At 45.4% G+C, this 15,229-nt stretch overlaps 1 protein-coding gene across 21 annotated transcripts in view; it reads right to left on the bottom strand.

Annotated features, from left to right (window-relative positions):
* Window positions 1-3,539: 3,539 nt before the first annotated feature.
* Epb41l3 (erythrocyte membrane protein band 4.1-like 3) overlaps window positions 3,540-15,229 on the bottom strand; it is a 215,160-nt gene continuing 203,470 nt past the window's right edge. For 12 of the 21 annotated variants that reach the window (XM_013517088.1, XM_013516964.1, XM_013516834.1 and 9 more), the window contains 9 exons: window positions 12,421-12,495; window positions 11,957-12,055; window positions 9,494-9,616; window positions 8,558-8,944; window positions 7,625-7,756; window positions 6,745-6,843; window positions 6,209-6,289; window positions 5,820-5,935; window positions 3,540-4,671 (listed from right to left, as the gene is read on the bottom strand). In XM_013517088.1, the coding sequence (XP_013372542.1) occupies window positions 5,825-5,935; window positions 6,209-6,289; window positions 6,745-6,843; window positions 7,625-7,756; window positions 8,558-8,944; window positions 9,494-9,616; window positions 11,957-12,055; window positions 12,421-12,495 (1,107 nt within the window). In that variant the 3' untranslated portion in view covers window positions 3,540-4,671; window positions 5,820-5,824. The other 9 variants (XM_013517195.1, XM_013517381.1, XM_013517228.1 and 6 more) reach the window with 5 other exon arrangements.

Raw genomic sequence — 15,229 nt, 5'->3', positions numbered from 1 at the left:
GAATGCAACAGTCCAGACGAGAGACGATGAACGCACGAAACAGCATGGAGAGGAAAGGTCAGGTGTGAAGGAAATAAAGCAGCCAAGACTGACTTAAGGCTTCAACCTGTTTTACCTTCTCACCTCCACTGTGTGCAGACTGAGGAGCACATGTCCTCGGGAGGGGTGTCCCGGGAGGGCAGGTCTCCTGCTGCTCGCAGGTGGTACATCCAGGGAGGTTTCCCACTGGGTTCTTGCACAAGGCAGAGCATCAGCTCTTGAGAGCTTCCAAACACACCCGAGCTTTCAAGCCTCGTGAGAACCAGACCTGAACCTGCAGTCAGGTGAACTGAGGCTGAGCAGCAGGTGTGTTGACTGTCCCCTCTGCAGCCAGGGAGCAGAAACCACCGTCCTTTCTAGCGCATGGTGCTGAGGAGCACCTTCCAGACCATGAGCGCACAGTGCCGTGATTGGCTGTGGTCGCAAAGCCATCACAATCAGAGACCACCCACAGACCCGAGTGACAAGTACACAGCACAAAGGATGGATTCTATTAGAAAGTGCTGAGAGTATTCAGCAGGGAAAACTGATGGGTAAAATCCAGAAAGGCTCACCTGAGCTCAGATCTAAGGTGAAACTGGGGGCCGAGTGAAATGGCTGGGGACAGTTCCAGCTCTTACCAGGGCTGCGACAAGGAAGAGGGACCCCAGAGTGACGATCTGTGTTTGTCCGTGTGGCCAGGAGCCAGACAGTGGAAGGCTGCCCACCATATTTGAAGAATTCAAGACTCACTATTGACAGCAACGGGAAGCCAGACACACATTGTAAGGTAGGAGTGACAGGATTAGACTGTAAATATTGAGGGACATTGGGACCACGTGGGGTGCCACTGTGGAGTGCTATCAGCAGGCTAGGACAGCAACTGGGGCACTGCACTGTGGTTAGATTGAAGAGGTAGAGGAGACATCGCGGACAGGATGGGGAAACAACCATCGCGGCAGGCAGCTGCGTGAACTTCTTCCAGGTTTCTGTCTTGTCTCACAGGATAAACAGGACACCTATAAAAACAAGTTCCTATTCCTGGTTAGACTTGTCCTCATTTTCAACTTAGACATCCTTCCGTGTCCTGTAATTTCGAGGTGGGAAGCACAGGAGGAAGGAGTTCTGGGATGGTCAGGAACAGGGATGACTGAAGTGGTATATGCCAGGGCCCTCCAAGGCCGGCCTTTCTGTTGCCAAGTGTGTATGTGTGGGTGTACATGTGTGTGTTAATATCCATGGCTGCTCCTCACCTCCTTTTTGCAGAGTTAAAATGCTCTGATGAGAACCTATTTGTCAAAACAAAATGTCATTGCTGAGAACACGATTTTACATGCACCAATGGCTACCACAAAAATGTATTTTTTTCACAAATGGAGGAATGCAGGTTTGCTTCATGAGTGCCCATTAAAATGCCAGGCTGTCTCCATGCAGGTGAGGGCGGGCGTTTCCTCCACGGGTTAGCATGGTGCGAAAGACGGGGAGGCATTAATGGAGAGTCTGTGTAACCACAGCTTGTACGTTAGAACAATTTCAAGTTCTAGGTTCTGTGCAATTAAAAAAGTAGCTAGGGTTGATGCTGACTTAAATAACAGGGCAAGGATGTTCTAAGGAGCGTATATAAGGAAGTGGATTGTAGTAATTGTTTAAGAGAATGGGCCAAGCAATCCTCCAAGGGGCAGGGTGCAACTCACTGAGCCTAAGTGGAGGGACACGGCAGCCGGTGAAATCTGCAAGGTGAGGGCTGGGGATATAGCTCAGCAGCTCGGCGTCTACCTGGCAAGTGTGAGGTTGAGAGTTTGATTTCTGGTACCAAACAAAGAAATCTGCAAGGTGAATGGAGCAGACGGTATGCGAATTCCTCTGGGAAACAGGGCAAAAGCCACATACTCTGAGCTCCCATTTTTCACTGCAGCAGTGCACTTCCTGGAGCCCTGCAGTCCCTTCACTGGGCTTTGCAATGCTCTTGGTAAGAGCCCACGAACACACAGAGGCTTTTAAAAGGCTTCATAAGAGTGAACTGATGTTTCTGCAGATGCCTGTGTGATGAGGGTGAAATCACAGATTATCAGCAGGTGGCCCACAGTGCCTCTAGGATTGCAGTTTGTCTTTCTGCTTATTCACGAGAACCCTACATTCTTTTCTTCCCACGCTGGACTTGAATCTTGGAGCAAGCTGGCTGAGAAAGATGCTTTTCTGTGAGGAAGACAGCTATCGCAAGTGGAATTCTTCCTTCTGAAGTACAGGGTCTGAGTTCCTTTGTCTACTACTGGTCATCAGGGCTAACGGAAACAGAGACTGCCTGGGCATTTGACACAGGTGCAGGCCAGGTGTAGGTATCAGGGAACTCTAGCTTGAAAGCGTTCGGATTAGAGAATGTTACACATTGACCAATCAGTCAGTCCAAATTTCAAGTACGGCAATGGTACGGGCACAAAGCACAACTTGCATCAACAGACCACAGCGAAGGTGGTGGGAGCGGCTCCGACGGCTCTGCCGTGTCATCTGGGCACTACCTTGCTGCATTCGCCCGTGCTGCCTCCTTGTTGCTAGCTCTGAAGAAGCAAAGTGCCACGAGCCCCACAACCACCAGGAAATGAATTCTTCCCACAGCCCGAGGAAGCCTGTGACTATCCCTTCCCCATGTGGCCGCCAGGTGAGCCTTAGCTCCAGCTGACGTCCCGCCGGTGGTCTCCGAGAACCCTGCAACTCCACGTCCACACAATAGGTGTGTCTCATGTTCAGCTGCTACTTTTTTGACTATTTGTCTATAACAATAAATAGTCAGATTTGGTACCAGAAGGAGGGTACTGTGGTCTCAAATACCTAAACGTGTGGGATGGGCTTTGGGACTGAGGTGAGGAGTACCGCGAAGAAAGAAAAGCAGGTTGAGAACATGTAGCTCTTGACAATGTATAATTTCATAGAAACAAGAGTACTCACTGCTGAGGACAGAGAAATATGAGAACATAGGCCTGGATTAGAACAGCTAACATGAGTACAATCTGCACTCAAAGTAAGATTAAGATGTGCTCAGGTAAAGAAGCCTAAATAAAGTACTATTATTTTTTTAAAAAATCTTGGTCACAATTAAAATGATGCTTAAGGACAAGCGAGGGAGTGGACGCGATCAAGCTGTGCAGCAGCCTGCCAGGCCTTCGTAGCAGGCACTGGTTCATCTGTTCAGCTGGGAGGCTCAAGTTTGAAAGAGGGATGGCTCTTCGGTAGATTAACAGCACCCAGCAACACAAAGTGTCTTTACTTATCAACAAAACTAAAATTTGAAAATGAGATGTCCTCTTTGAAGCCATGGCAGGCAGCCCAGCATTTGTATAAAGATATTTTGCTAATATTTCCAACCCCTTGAAAGGACCGTGCACTGAAGATAGCACATACATGGTTTCAGTGTGGTACACACAGGACATCTCTACAGTGCAGACAAAGGAGCGAATGAGGCCTTTGATGTCACACACACGTTAGGGCTACACACATAGGACACTGAAATCACAGAACACGGAGAATTAGTTTTCGATGCATTTGTCATTTTTATTTTGCTATGCAGAAACATCATTCACCACGGGGTGTAATGCAGTCGACAGTGTAATGGAGAATATATCTTTCTGAAGGCTATTTATAACTAAACACTAAATAGTTTTAATTACAGTGGAAAGTCTGTACAGTTTAAGGCTTGGCTCTGAACTAGATTGTAAATATGGACCAGATTTGGAAATAAAACTCTTTTTTCAAGTAAAAAGAAGAAAAAAATCAATGAAAAAAATACCAAGAAAAAGAAACAAAGAAAGAACACAGCAGCAGAAGCTCACTGGGTTTTCTGGGAGTGAAAGTTCATAATATTGTAAACTAACAAAAACACAGGTTTTCTCTCCCAAACGATGACAATTTACACATTTGGGACTTGTTAGGGAGCTCTGGGAAGCTTTCCAGATGGAACGCAGACCAAAGCGAACAACAAGGAAGAAATCACATTAATATGCTAAAATCAGCACTACCTTTTAACGGATTAAATTAGATGCACAAAGCAAGATTGTAAGCATTAAATATTTCCAGAGGGTCAGAGAGTCGTTACTGTTCATGGGTGAGAATAATAAAACCAGATGAAACAAGTACGAGATTCAAGTTGTTGACTGAAAAGACTTGGTTATTGGCACATCTAATCTGGGATAAACTGGACACACCAGACCTAGACAGCTTCTAGCATTGTAGGGTAATCTCCATGTATCTGTAAACAAAAGATCTGTCGCCTAAGAAGTTGCAATTTTGTTGAGACTTTAATAATAATAAACTATGAAAGGCATGAACTGTTGATGGGTTACATGAGACCACTGTTTATATTGTTGGTTGTGAACGTGCAGGTACAGCTGAAAACTGAGACGTTTTGTGAAAAGTAGAAATGCTGCTCGTTTGTAATTTTATCCTTGCTTCATGCAATATCAGTTTAGTGATGCTGATTCCGATTGCTTTATTATGGGACGATCTCTCTGCCAGTGTCGTAACGGTCAAGGTCAGTTCTTCTGGATTGGAATTTTCCACGGACAGATACAAGTCAGTTGGGTCAGAAGAGGCGACTCCTTAGAGGCTCTGGTTTTCCTAATGGATTGCAAATACTGGATTCATGTGCAAGTTAAGTTATTCCTGCAGAAAAGAGATTGGATTAGTTATTCACTTCAAAACATCCGAGAATTGTGCTCGGTCAAGGTACAGGAGAGTCTCTCAAGGGTTAAAGTGCTCTTTCTGACGAGATACCTTAACATTGGAGCTTATGTCACTGTGTGTGATATGCTTTTTCTTAAATAGCTGCATCACCCAAGTGGCCGAAGCTCAATGAAGAACATACTTTTGCTTCCCATTTTCCCAATGTATTACTCATTGCATACAAGTGACTTTAAAATTTCCCTTTTCTCTAAGAGATGCTACTCATCAGCCTAAAGGCTTCTGAGCCAGTGTTAGAGCACCGATTTATTAAGTCTCTGCAGTGCTTTATCCGACAAGCACATGTGCAGGAAGCTCAACTGTTGCATTCCGCATTCAAAGCCCTCTGAGGGGTGCTCACACCCCGCATCCCTCCAGGGCAGTGAGTACGCATGACAGGTCCGTGCACACGTGCAGGATGTGGTGTGCTCAGGAAGCAGCCACACAACAACTGGCAAGGCACGTGCTTTCTTGAGGAAAGCAGGACACGCAGCTGTGTATTTGTCTCTCCTGAGAGACAACAGTACAAGTCATTTCACAGAATGCAGGAAACAGACGACATCCAAAAAGAAAGCGCGTGCTCGGGTTTTAAAAAAACCAGACCCACAAAGCATAAGCAGGCTGAGCCCCAACACAGCTGAAGAGCAAGTTTCCAAGGGAGGGTGTTCCTCTCAAAAGGAAAAAGGGATCATTTCATTTCCCTTTACGTGGAACACACACATTGTACCTCTCAGAACAAAACTGGTTTGGTTCTGATTAGGCCACATGGTGAGTGAAATTAAATTTGACAGTTCAAATCTGGATAATGAAAACAGCAAGGGTGCAGGTTAGAAGACAACAGCGGGGAGACCACTCAAGCAGTGACTCTGCTTTTCCTTTCTCCTCTAACTGACAGTAGATGCACAACAGCCGCAAGTTGGACCCTCCCAATCTGAGACGAACCGGTACCCAGTTCTCCATCCCCGTGGTAGCCAGCCCCACAAACGCCAGTGAGGGAAGAAAGGAAAGAAGGGGTCAGGCGAAGGATGACAGGGAACTGGCCCATGCCACATGCTAGCCAGGCAAGCCTAGCGACCGGAGCCACCTCTTACCTCCGTCAATCCTCTCCATCTTCCGGTGTGATCTCTGTCTCTTTATGGACCACTACTTTGGTCACTGACATGTCAGGGTGCTGCTCTTTGGCCTCTTTAATTGCCTGAGCCAGAGCCTATCCCCAGGAAATCACAGGAGGGCAAAAACAAGAAGGAGGTGGACATGCATGAGCAGCAGCAAGGTGTAGACTTATGAGCTAAATCTCTATCCACCATTTACACACGGGGGACAATGATTACAAAAGGAATCAAGAATCACAAACTGGCAAGTTAATTCAGAAAATTTCTTGGAATACATGCTGGGCCACATGAAGAGCAGTGGGAGCTGCGGGGCCAACATGTTTGTCTCTGTCTCTCTGCCCCGGGAATGTACCGCCTTGTAACACTACCTGGTCATGGTCAATGTCAGCATCTCCTGTGATGACTATTCTTTTCTCGATCCTGGTCTCCGAAATGCCTCCTTTCACAGTCTGAAGGGAACAAGGAGAAGCGATGTGAATCTATTCATGGGCAGGAACAATCACTGTCCCGTCTGGGGAATGGAAGAAATGGTGATGGTTCTATGTGGCATCTGGGCTCTTTCATCCAGAGCTGAGATAGAGGTCTACGGAGTTACTGAACAAATTGAATTTCAGAAGCGAGGACACGGAGGAGCCTTTTGGGCTTGGCAGCCAGGGTTTTCGGAAGACCTGTGTTGTGCCCAGCAGCACAGCGAGCAATGAGCAAGGGAGATGAGCTTCCTCAGCCGAAGTCAGCACAGAATGGGGCGAGAGCACTGTGAATACAGAAGCTGGGAATCTCCCTCTGCAGCTAGCCTGGCACCCCGATAGTAAGTCACTATTTGTTCACACAGCCCAATCTGTCGGCAGCTCCGCACGGTGCTTCCCCCACCCCCCAAGCTCGCACCCCAGGCTCGCCCACTTACTTTGGTGATGTGTGTGGTAGTGGTGGTGCTGGTGGTCTCCGAAGTGATCGTCTGAGCACTCATCAGCACGCCTGGCTCCAGATCAGCCCCGGGATCGACCTACGCAAGCAGAGGCACTCAGGCCCGTGTTTACAGAGCCCCTTCTTTGGCAGCCTGCCATGCTTGTTATTTAGAGCACCCCAGTGTCTGAGACGCAGTCAAGCCCACCATAGCTGTGGGCACTGCCTCTGAGGACACAGTGAACTACACGCTGAAAATATCCGGGGAAAATATGAGTTGTTAATGAGTCAGTGCAAACTTTTTACTTCCCATTAATCTCTAAGGAATAGACGATGGCAGCCATCCACGGGGCATTTACCCTGTATTGTGAGGTGATTTAAAGTAACACAGGAGGATGGGCACAGGTTATAAGCAAGTGCTATGCTGGTTTATCCCGGAGATCTGAGCACCCACAGGTTTTGGTCATCCAGGAGGGTGCTGGAATGCCGATCTCACAGACGAGGAGGGAAGCGGCTCCCATGGCACTGCTCCCTGCAGTCGGAATCTGCATAAGAGCCTAGGAGAGCCCAGTTAATCATCCTCGCGTTAACGTGAGACACTCAAGAAGTCTGAGCAGTGGACGGCATGGACACACGCCCTAGCCGTGGTCACAGAACTGGGTTCTGAGGCTTTTTCTACGTTCTAAGATATGTTAAGGTCTGCTCCATGGTCAGGAATACAACTACAATTCTTGCATTACTGATAGACATGGTCTGGCTGTGGGATCCTTAAGTCTCACGCATCAAATATTTGTAGGCTTAGACATGTGTCTAAATGCACAAAGCCACAGAAGGGAAGAAACCTTGAAGTGCCCAGGCTCCGCCTGCATGGATGGTCTTACCTGTGAGGATTCGTACGTGATGGTTTTCGTTTCTGTGTGAACGATTGGCACTTCCTTGGTAGAAGCGTCTAGTTTCCCGCCCCCTGGTGAAAGACTGCCGAAACTGACAGTTTCCGTCTTCACGGTTGACGACTGCGCCAAAGAGAAATGGGTAGATGGGGTTACAATTTGGACAAACAGTCTCGGGTTTTCCCTCTCTTCTTGGGTGTGCTTTGGTATTTTAGTCCTTGGTCCAAGCACAGGTTAATATGAAACAAGGGTTTAGATATTATACTGGGAATCAGTTGGATAATGAGGACCACAACACATATATCCCAATCCCCTCAAATTCCACCATATTTGTAAAATGGACTGCTCCAGGTAAAGAAAACATTTTGAAGAAAAAGTTGTAAAAAATCACTGTCTTCATGTCCCAGTCTTCAATCTCATACACTGGTCTTAGGGTTAAAACTTTAAGTAAGCCTTGTAATAATTTAGAAAGATGGAACAAGTATTGACATTAGTGCCCCCCCCATGTTCCTCAGGAATCTAATACAGGAGAATGAAAAATAACTTCCTGGCACGTGGAACCTGGGCAAAGGTGACTTTGGTCCTTCTGGATGAGCACACTGATGAGAAATACATCTATCCAACTTCTTAACATCTTGGTCAGCCACCCCCCCCTTCGGTTTACTGTCCAGTGGTGATGATTTCAATGATAAAAACCACTTCCTGAAGCAGCATGCTGTGAACAATCGACAGCGAGGTCTGCCTGTGGCTGGGAACCATCTTGCAGTCACCCAACTGTGCTGCAGGCGGGAAGGAAGAGGAAAAACAAACTACACACAGGAAGGGCGCACGGCGACACCTCACTGTACCTTCACGCTGACCTCATTTCAGGGCACCATTTATCAGCATTCTTCTAGTGCCAGAACAGCATTAAGTACTAGTTACCTCAAAATGAGCCTTTTGTTCTGAAGTTTCAGAAATGGGGATGGCTGCTCCTGGTCCCTCCTCTGGCTTGTGGGAGGCAGTGGCTGCCTCTTCCTGTCCTAGGACAGGTTTATCAGCCTCTTTCTCTCTCTCTTCTTTTGCCACCTCAGCCAGAGCAGAGCCCTCCTTCCCCTTTGCGCCAGAAGCTTCGCGGGGAGAGGGCTGTGCTGCAGTCTCCACATCATCACCCCCCGCTGTGTGAGGAGCATCCCCGCTCGCATGCACATTCACCACGCGCCGCTCCTCCACCAACACGGTCTCCTGCACCAGCTTATCCGTGCTGAGCTGCGGGTGCTGCGGGGTCTTCTCCACCTCTGCTTCGCTGGACTCGGTCTTGGTTTCCACCTTCTGTAAGAGAAAAGAGTGTGGTGTCAGAGTGGCTCTCCATAAACCTACAGTCAAAACAAAAGCAGGAACAAAAAACTAAAGCCACCATTCTGCATCAAGGGCTCACAGTCAGAAGGTGACAGGAAATTAGCTCCACTGCCCCGGGCAGAACTTGCTGCGCGCCAGCTGCGATGCACACTGCGACCCAAGCTGCTACTTTAAAACACCCACAAAAGCCACACACCAAAAACCAGGCAAAAGCATCGAGCATGTTCACATCAGTTTTGGCTGCTTTCTTACATGTAAGAGATGGGATCTAACGCTTCTGCAAATTAAATGCTATTAAATTCTCTCAACGCGATTGCTTTTTGAATATGTGAAGTATATTCTTGAACTGGAGCCAAAGGTACCCAACAGACATGCTCAGCGGGCACAAAGGACAATCAGGGAAACCTGTGCGACGCTGAAGGCAAAGCGACTTGAAACACACACAGCGCATGGACCAAGGAGGTGGAGGAGAGCAAGGCAAACGTGCACATTCAGAAACCAGGGACGGAAGCAAAGGGCCACCTGCACCCAGCTCTGCGAAGTGGAAGTCACCCCGCCTATGAATTCTGTAGGCTTGCGCGCTGACTCTAGTAAACTGAAGATCTCAGAGCCATCCATGAGCTTTTCTCCAGAAGACTGCTTGGTCTGAGTGGAGAGAGAGACGGAGAGTCAAGCACGCGCGAGACACACACGGGGCAGGCACACGTTCCCCGCTTGTTAGACAAATCGTAGGTACGGGGAAGGGAGGAGGAGAAATGAAGGGATCCAAGGTACAGACTTTGGAAACAGAAAAGAATGGGAACTAAAACAGCCAACGGGGGTGACCATGAGCTCTCGGTGGGTGAAGCAGAGTTATTAGGATTGAGGGAGGCGCTGGTTTAAGCAGATCGTTTCTTTCCCCTTCCTCGCAAGCCACAGCAGCACTATCACATCCTGGGAACGCGCACAGCTGGAAACGAAACGGAAAAGTGTCAAGATGCTGATTTGGGGCTGCGGTACTGATTTAACCGTGGAAAAAAATCAAAAAGCTGGGCTGGCTGCTCTCAACATAAAGCCAAGCAGCAAGAGGAACGGAGAGGCTCAGGGTGGAAGGGACTGCCTTGGAAAATGTCATGCTGCAAACTTAAACTGTGACCGAATGACAGCCACTGGTTACCACCACTCGGGACGCGGACGACTCGGTGACATAATGAGCAGTAGCAACGGTGACGCCCGGCTCCTGGGAATATCTCCACTCCGACAGGCTCTTTCTCCGGGGACCAAAGAGTCCCACTTTTAAGACCTCACTGTCTGGAGCTTGCTCTGCTTTACCGAACCGTACGCTTTCAGGGCGAGGGTGTGCAGCCACTTCATCCACCAGCTTGGGTGTCTTCTTGAGGTCATCTTCTGGGCTCTGCAGACGAGACTCGGCTTCCTTGATGGGCGTCAGGGATTCTGACAACTTCCGCTTTGGTGTCTGGACCTCAGGTCCTCTCTTAGATTTCTCATCAGCCAGGGCTTGCAGAACCTCGAACTCCGCCAGGATGGGAAGGACCTTCCCTGGCTCCGACACGCCCCTCTCCATCGTCTGAAGCGCCTCCAGCGGGGGAGGCTGGGCTGCCCTCTCCCCCTCTTTCCCCTTCCCTGTCATGGTAACAATTCTTCCCGACACGGTGTCGTAGGACTTTCCTAGCGTGTACAGTTTCTGTCTGTTCTCTTCTTTCAGCTGCATCTCTCGGGCCAAGTCATCCAGACTATGCATTTCAACCATGCCAGACTTCAGCAGGTCGGCCGGGAGGTCACCTGTTCTACTGCTCACGGTCACCACCTTGTAAGTCACAATCTTTCTCGAATCACCATCAACTACCTCAGTGGGTATTTTGTCTACAATAACCCAGTCCTCTGTGCCCTATATTTGAAATACAAAAGCTAAGTTAGAAATTCTGGTGGTATCTCATTTCTAAAATATGAATCCTTTAAGGAAGAGGACATAAAACGAATGAAGACGTGCCAAGTGCATGTACCAATACCCCGCAGTGCATGTAATCATTGTGTCCTGCAAACATGTACTAACTAAAATTTTTTAAAAGTTAGGACAAGAACATCAGGGCAAGAGGTCTGTGATGAGTCTGCACAGGACTGCTGGTTTTCTCTAATCACTATGGCCACAGTCTCTCTTCATCTGAAATTTACTAACTATGACCTTCAGTGTAAGTACTTTCTGCAGGGTAGAGTTGCAACTTCAGATGCAGATGCAGATGTTTCTTTAAATTGGAACATCTTTGGGTGGTAAATTTTGCAAGGACTGTCCTTGATCTCATGGTATACTTCTTATTAGTTTGTATTTCAAGGTTAGATAGCGTTATTGAAGTTGTACAAGTTATTGAGCTTTAGGTGTGTGGACCCAAAAGAATAGTTTCCATGTTAAGTGTAATCCTGTGCTTCATATACCAGGGTTTCCTACAAAGAATTTGCCACTGTTCTACAGACTTCTGTACATGCCATTTTCTGTGTCTGCAAACTGCACTTCTGTATACAGGGAAGCAAATCAGTGGTGGTACTTATTACCCAATAAATACTGAGTGTGCCTGAGTTCAAGGCATCCTAATGAAATACTTATCTGTAGGACACTATTGTATCCTTTTATAAATAAGCCTTAGTGGTTGGTACAGTGTTCTGATCTTAACTGCAACTGAAGTTCACTGTCTCGGTAGTTTGTCTTCCATCTTCCTTTGTATTAGTTCCAACAAGATAGAAGAAGTAAAATTTAAAGAAACTTGTGCATTTAGGGAAACCTAAGATGACGTGACGGTAACAGGGTAGACAGGGCAGAGAAATCAAACCGGGAGCAGGGGAACGCCTTCATTTTCATTTTAAACTAGGATATTTTCTATTTGCATATTGATCACAGCCTGAAAACGTGAATCGTGATATAAGTGTACCTGAAGAAAATGATTACAGACGGATCTACATGTGGGTGTGGACTAAATAAATAAAAAAAATAACCTCTAGTGCCGATGGGACAGTTTTCTGGAAAATTATTTGATGAGAAGTAGCCACAGACCCAGCAGAGTCTCCTTCTTGTATTTTCTTTGTAACACTCGGCTATTGAGAAAACCAGGACAAATTCAGAACTCTCAAAATCAATCAAGGTCATCTAAATTAGCAGCACTCTATGGGTAACACAGGTAGTAAACTGCTTCAGGAAGATTATTATTAGAAAGCACAATCATAGTGCTGTCATCGTGACATACAGACATAATCATCTAGAAGTCTTAAAGAAATGATATGCAACTAAAATACCAAAATTCTTTTCTCCCTTCCCCAGAATCTAAGCAAAAATGATATACCTACCTTAGTTTTAAACCAGATACATTTCAAAAGGAAAAATAAAAACTAAAGACATTTTCATACTGCACAACTTGGAGAGAATAGCTCCTTCTGGGAAATCCTGTAAGTTTGTTTTTTACCTGAGACTCAAGGAATGCAGAACTTCCTTGCTGCAAAAATATAACTTTTTCAGAAATCTCTCTTTCTTCTTTGGTCTGTTTGAATAAAGGGGGTTGGGTTGGGGAAGAGGAGGTAGACAGTTTCCAAAAAGGCGAGTTAGGCAGAGAGTCCTTTCACTGTAATACATGTATATATCTCATATACCTCTATATATGCACATACGTGTACATATGTATACATTCATGCCATTCATCAAACTCTTCTTGAAGAAATAAATTACTGGTTACTAACTTGAAATATGGTCTGATACCATCTCAAAATTTAATTATTCCAAAGACTAATGGGTTATTTTCTGAAACTTGGGTGCTTATGAGCCAAATATTTTTTATTTCTACAAATGCAGAACACACAAGAGTGATGTAAAGGATTCCTACATTTGAACACCGTTTACGTCACAGTTACCTATGAGACCATAAAAGTGAATATTAACAGAAAATGTGCAGACTCTTATAAAAATTTAAGTTAGGAATAAATTTTCATTCTATTTCTGATATTTGGTTGTGTTCTCCATTCACATGCTTCCTGTTACAGGTAGTAAAATCCACACTAATTTCACTAGTTGGTAATTTGAATAAACCCCAGTTATATTAGATTGATTTCTTTGCTGTTCCACAAATAAAATATATTCAAGAGTTGAATTTCTGTTTTGTTTTTTTGTTTGCTGGTGGTACTGGCGACTGAAGCCAGGGCCTTCACAGTTAGCTAAATCTCCAGCCCTTTTTTAAAAATTTGAGACAAGGTCTCCATAAATTGCGAAGGTGCTCAGTGAATTTGTGATCCTCCTGCCTCAGCCTCTAAGAGTGCTAAGACTATAGGTGAGTCCTTCCATGCTCTGCTATGAGTAATTTTTAAAAGTTAAATTCACAATATCTTGGTGGAAAATTGAGTATATCAGGTGATACTGTAACTTATAAAATTAGAAACAGTGAGGTAAGTATTTGATGTTGTGAATTGGGTTTTTTAACTTTTTAATTATTTTTTTATTCCTTTCCTTTCCATTGAGTCAGCACAATTCAAGGGAGTAACAGAGTAACTACTGAACCCAGCTCTGCACAAATGTATAACTCCATAGAACAGGGACAGAAAGAGTATTTTGGAAAATTAGTCTAAAAAATCATTATGGAAAGTTTAAAGTTTCTGGAAGAACATGGGGCTCTGTAAGTATATTATAAACAATGTAATTTTATGGGGACTATTGAACATTCCAACAATCCGTGAGTACCACAGTGAATCAATTGCCTGCGGGAGATACCAGGGGGTGCATACAACATTCTCTTCCTGCCGGGCGTGGTGGCACACACCTGCAACCCCAGCACTCGGGAGGCTGAGGCAGGAGGATCATTGCGAGTTTGAGACCAGCCTGGGCTACAAAGTGAGCTCAAGGCCAGCCTGAACTGCATAGTGAGACCCTGTCTCAAAAAAGACCAAAAAAAAAAAAAAAAAACAAAAACAAAAACAAAAAAACCCCCAAAAAACAAAAACCAAAAAACATTCTCTTCCCGCAGGACCTGCTGGCAAAGTCTGACAATACCAATCTCAGATGACCCTTCCTAACGACAGCAATCATTTTTAGAGGAGAAAAATCCTATTCTGCTGTGGTTTGGAAGATCTTGGAAAAGATAAAATGTGTCATGGAGAATCATTAAATGTGGGTCTAAAAAACCTTTCAATCATAGCTTCTTTTTCAAACTGAAATGAAAAACAGGAAGAGAAGGTCAAAATTATAGGTGCTCTTCAGAATAACATTGCAGGGGCTCTAATTATAATCCCTGAGCTAAATAATATTCCTCAAATGAAAACTTAAGAAAATAAAAGCTCAGCAGCGAAACAGTGGTTTTTAGCATACGCTGCTGTCTGAAATAGACTAATTTTAAAACTATCTGTTTCACCACTGGAAATGTCAACATAGGCTATTGTGTACGTGTAAACAAAAACAGGTAGTGTAAATGGACAGACCTCAGAACGTAATTCTGGAGGTGGTCAACCTCTCCACCCAGCACTTCGGCTACTAGAGAAGTGAGGAGGAGCAAATAAAGAAGATCTGATAATCTTAAATGCATTCTATTAGAGTTTAGAACACAGTCAGATGTATATTCTTCCGACCATCTTATGGCTAATTAAACATTCATCTCTGTCTTGGACTTGAGAAATGACGTCCTAGGCTGGCATACAGAATTCATAAAACTGTCTTTTACTCTTGGGTGCTCAAAGGTTTCTACAAATAGATTTTGGGGACTAGGTAAATTTGAAAATATGGAATCTGTGAATAATAGGCATCTCGCTCCATAATGAACATACCTGAAAAATCTGCCACTTGCGTGGGAAAGAGGACGGCACGGGCACTGCACGTGTATGAGTGGACATTGCATTTGGATTGAGGCTTGGAAAGCTTTTAGGAACCAAGAAGCCACTAAGTAATAAACCTTCCATACGGACTGTGCCCAGTGGCATCATGCAAAGCCATCACGGGACACAGCCGTCACAGATGCACACCTCCCAGGTCCCACACAGGCCATTTTCTACCCGTTTCACAGTTGGTGGCCCAGCCTGGATGTAGCTTTGTCTGTTTCCCACTGTTAACGGGGACTTGATGTTATTTGGGCTGTGGGGCATCCTTGGTACTTATCTGCTTTTAACTCAGAGACCTGAAACTTGATACCACTGGCAACCAAATGCTCACTGTATATAGTAGACACACAGAATTCTCAGAATAGAATCATAACTATGTCTAAAACTCAAATTTTCTCCTGTTCCTAAATAGGGAGTATT

Source organism: Chinchilla lanigera, unplaced genomic scaffold (genome assembly GCF_000276665.1).
Source record: "Chinchilla lanigera isolate Chin_1 unplaced genomic scaffold, ChiLan1.0 scaffold00001, whole genome shotgun sequence".
NCBI lineage: Eukaryota > Metazoa > Chordata > Mammalia > Rodentia > Chinchillidae > Chinchilla > Chinchilla lanigera.
The sequence above is the reverse complement of the archived record's forward strand: the minus strand, read 5'-3'. Positions and strand labels throughout refer to the sequence as shown.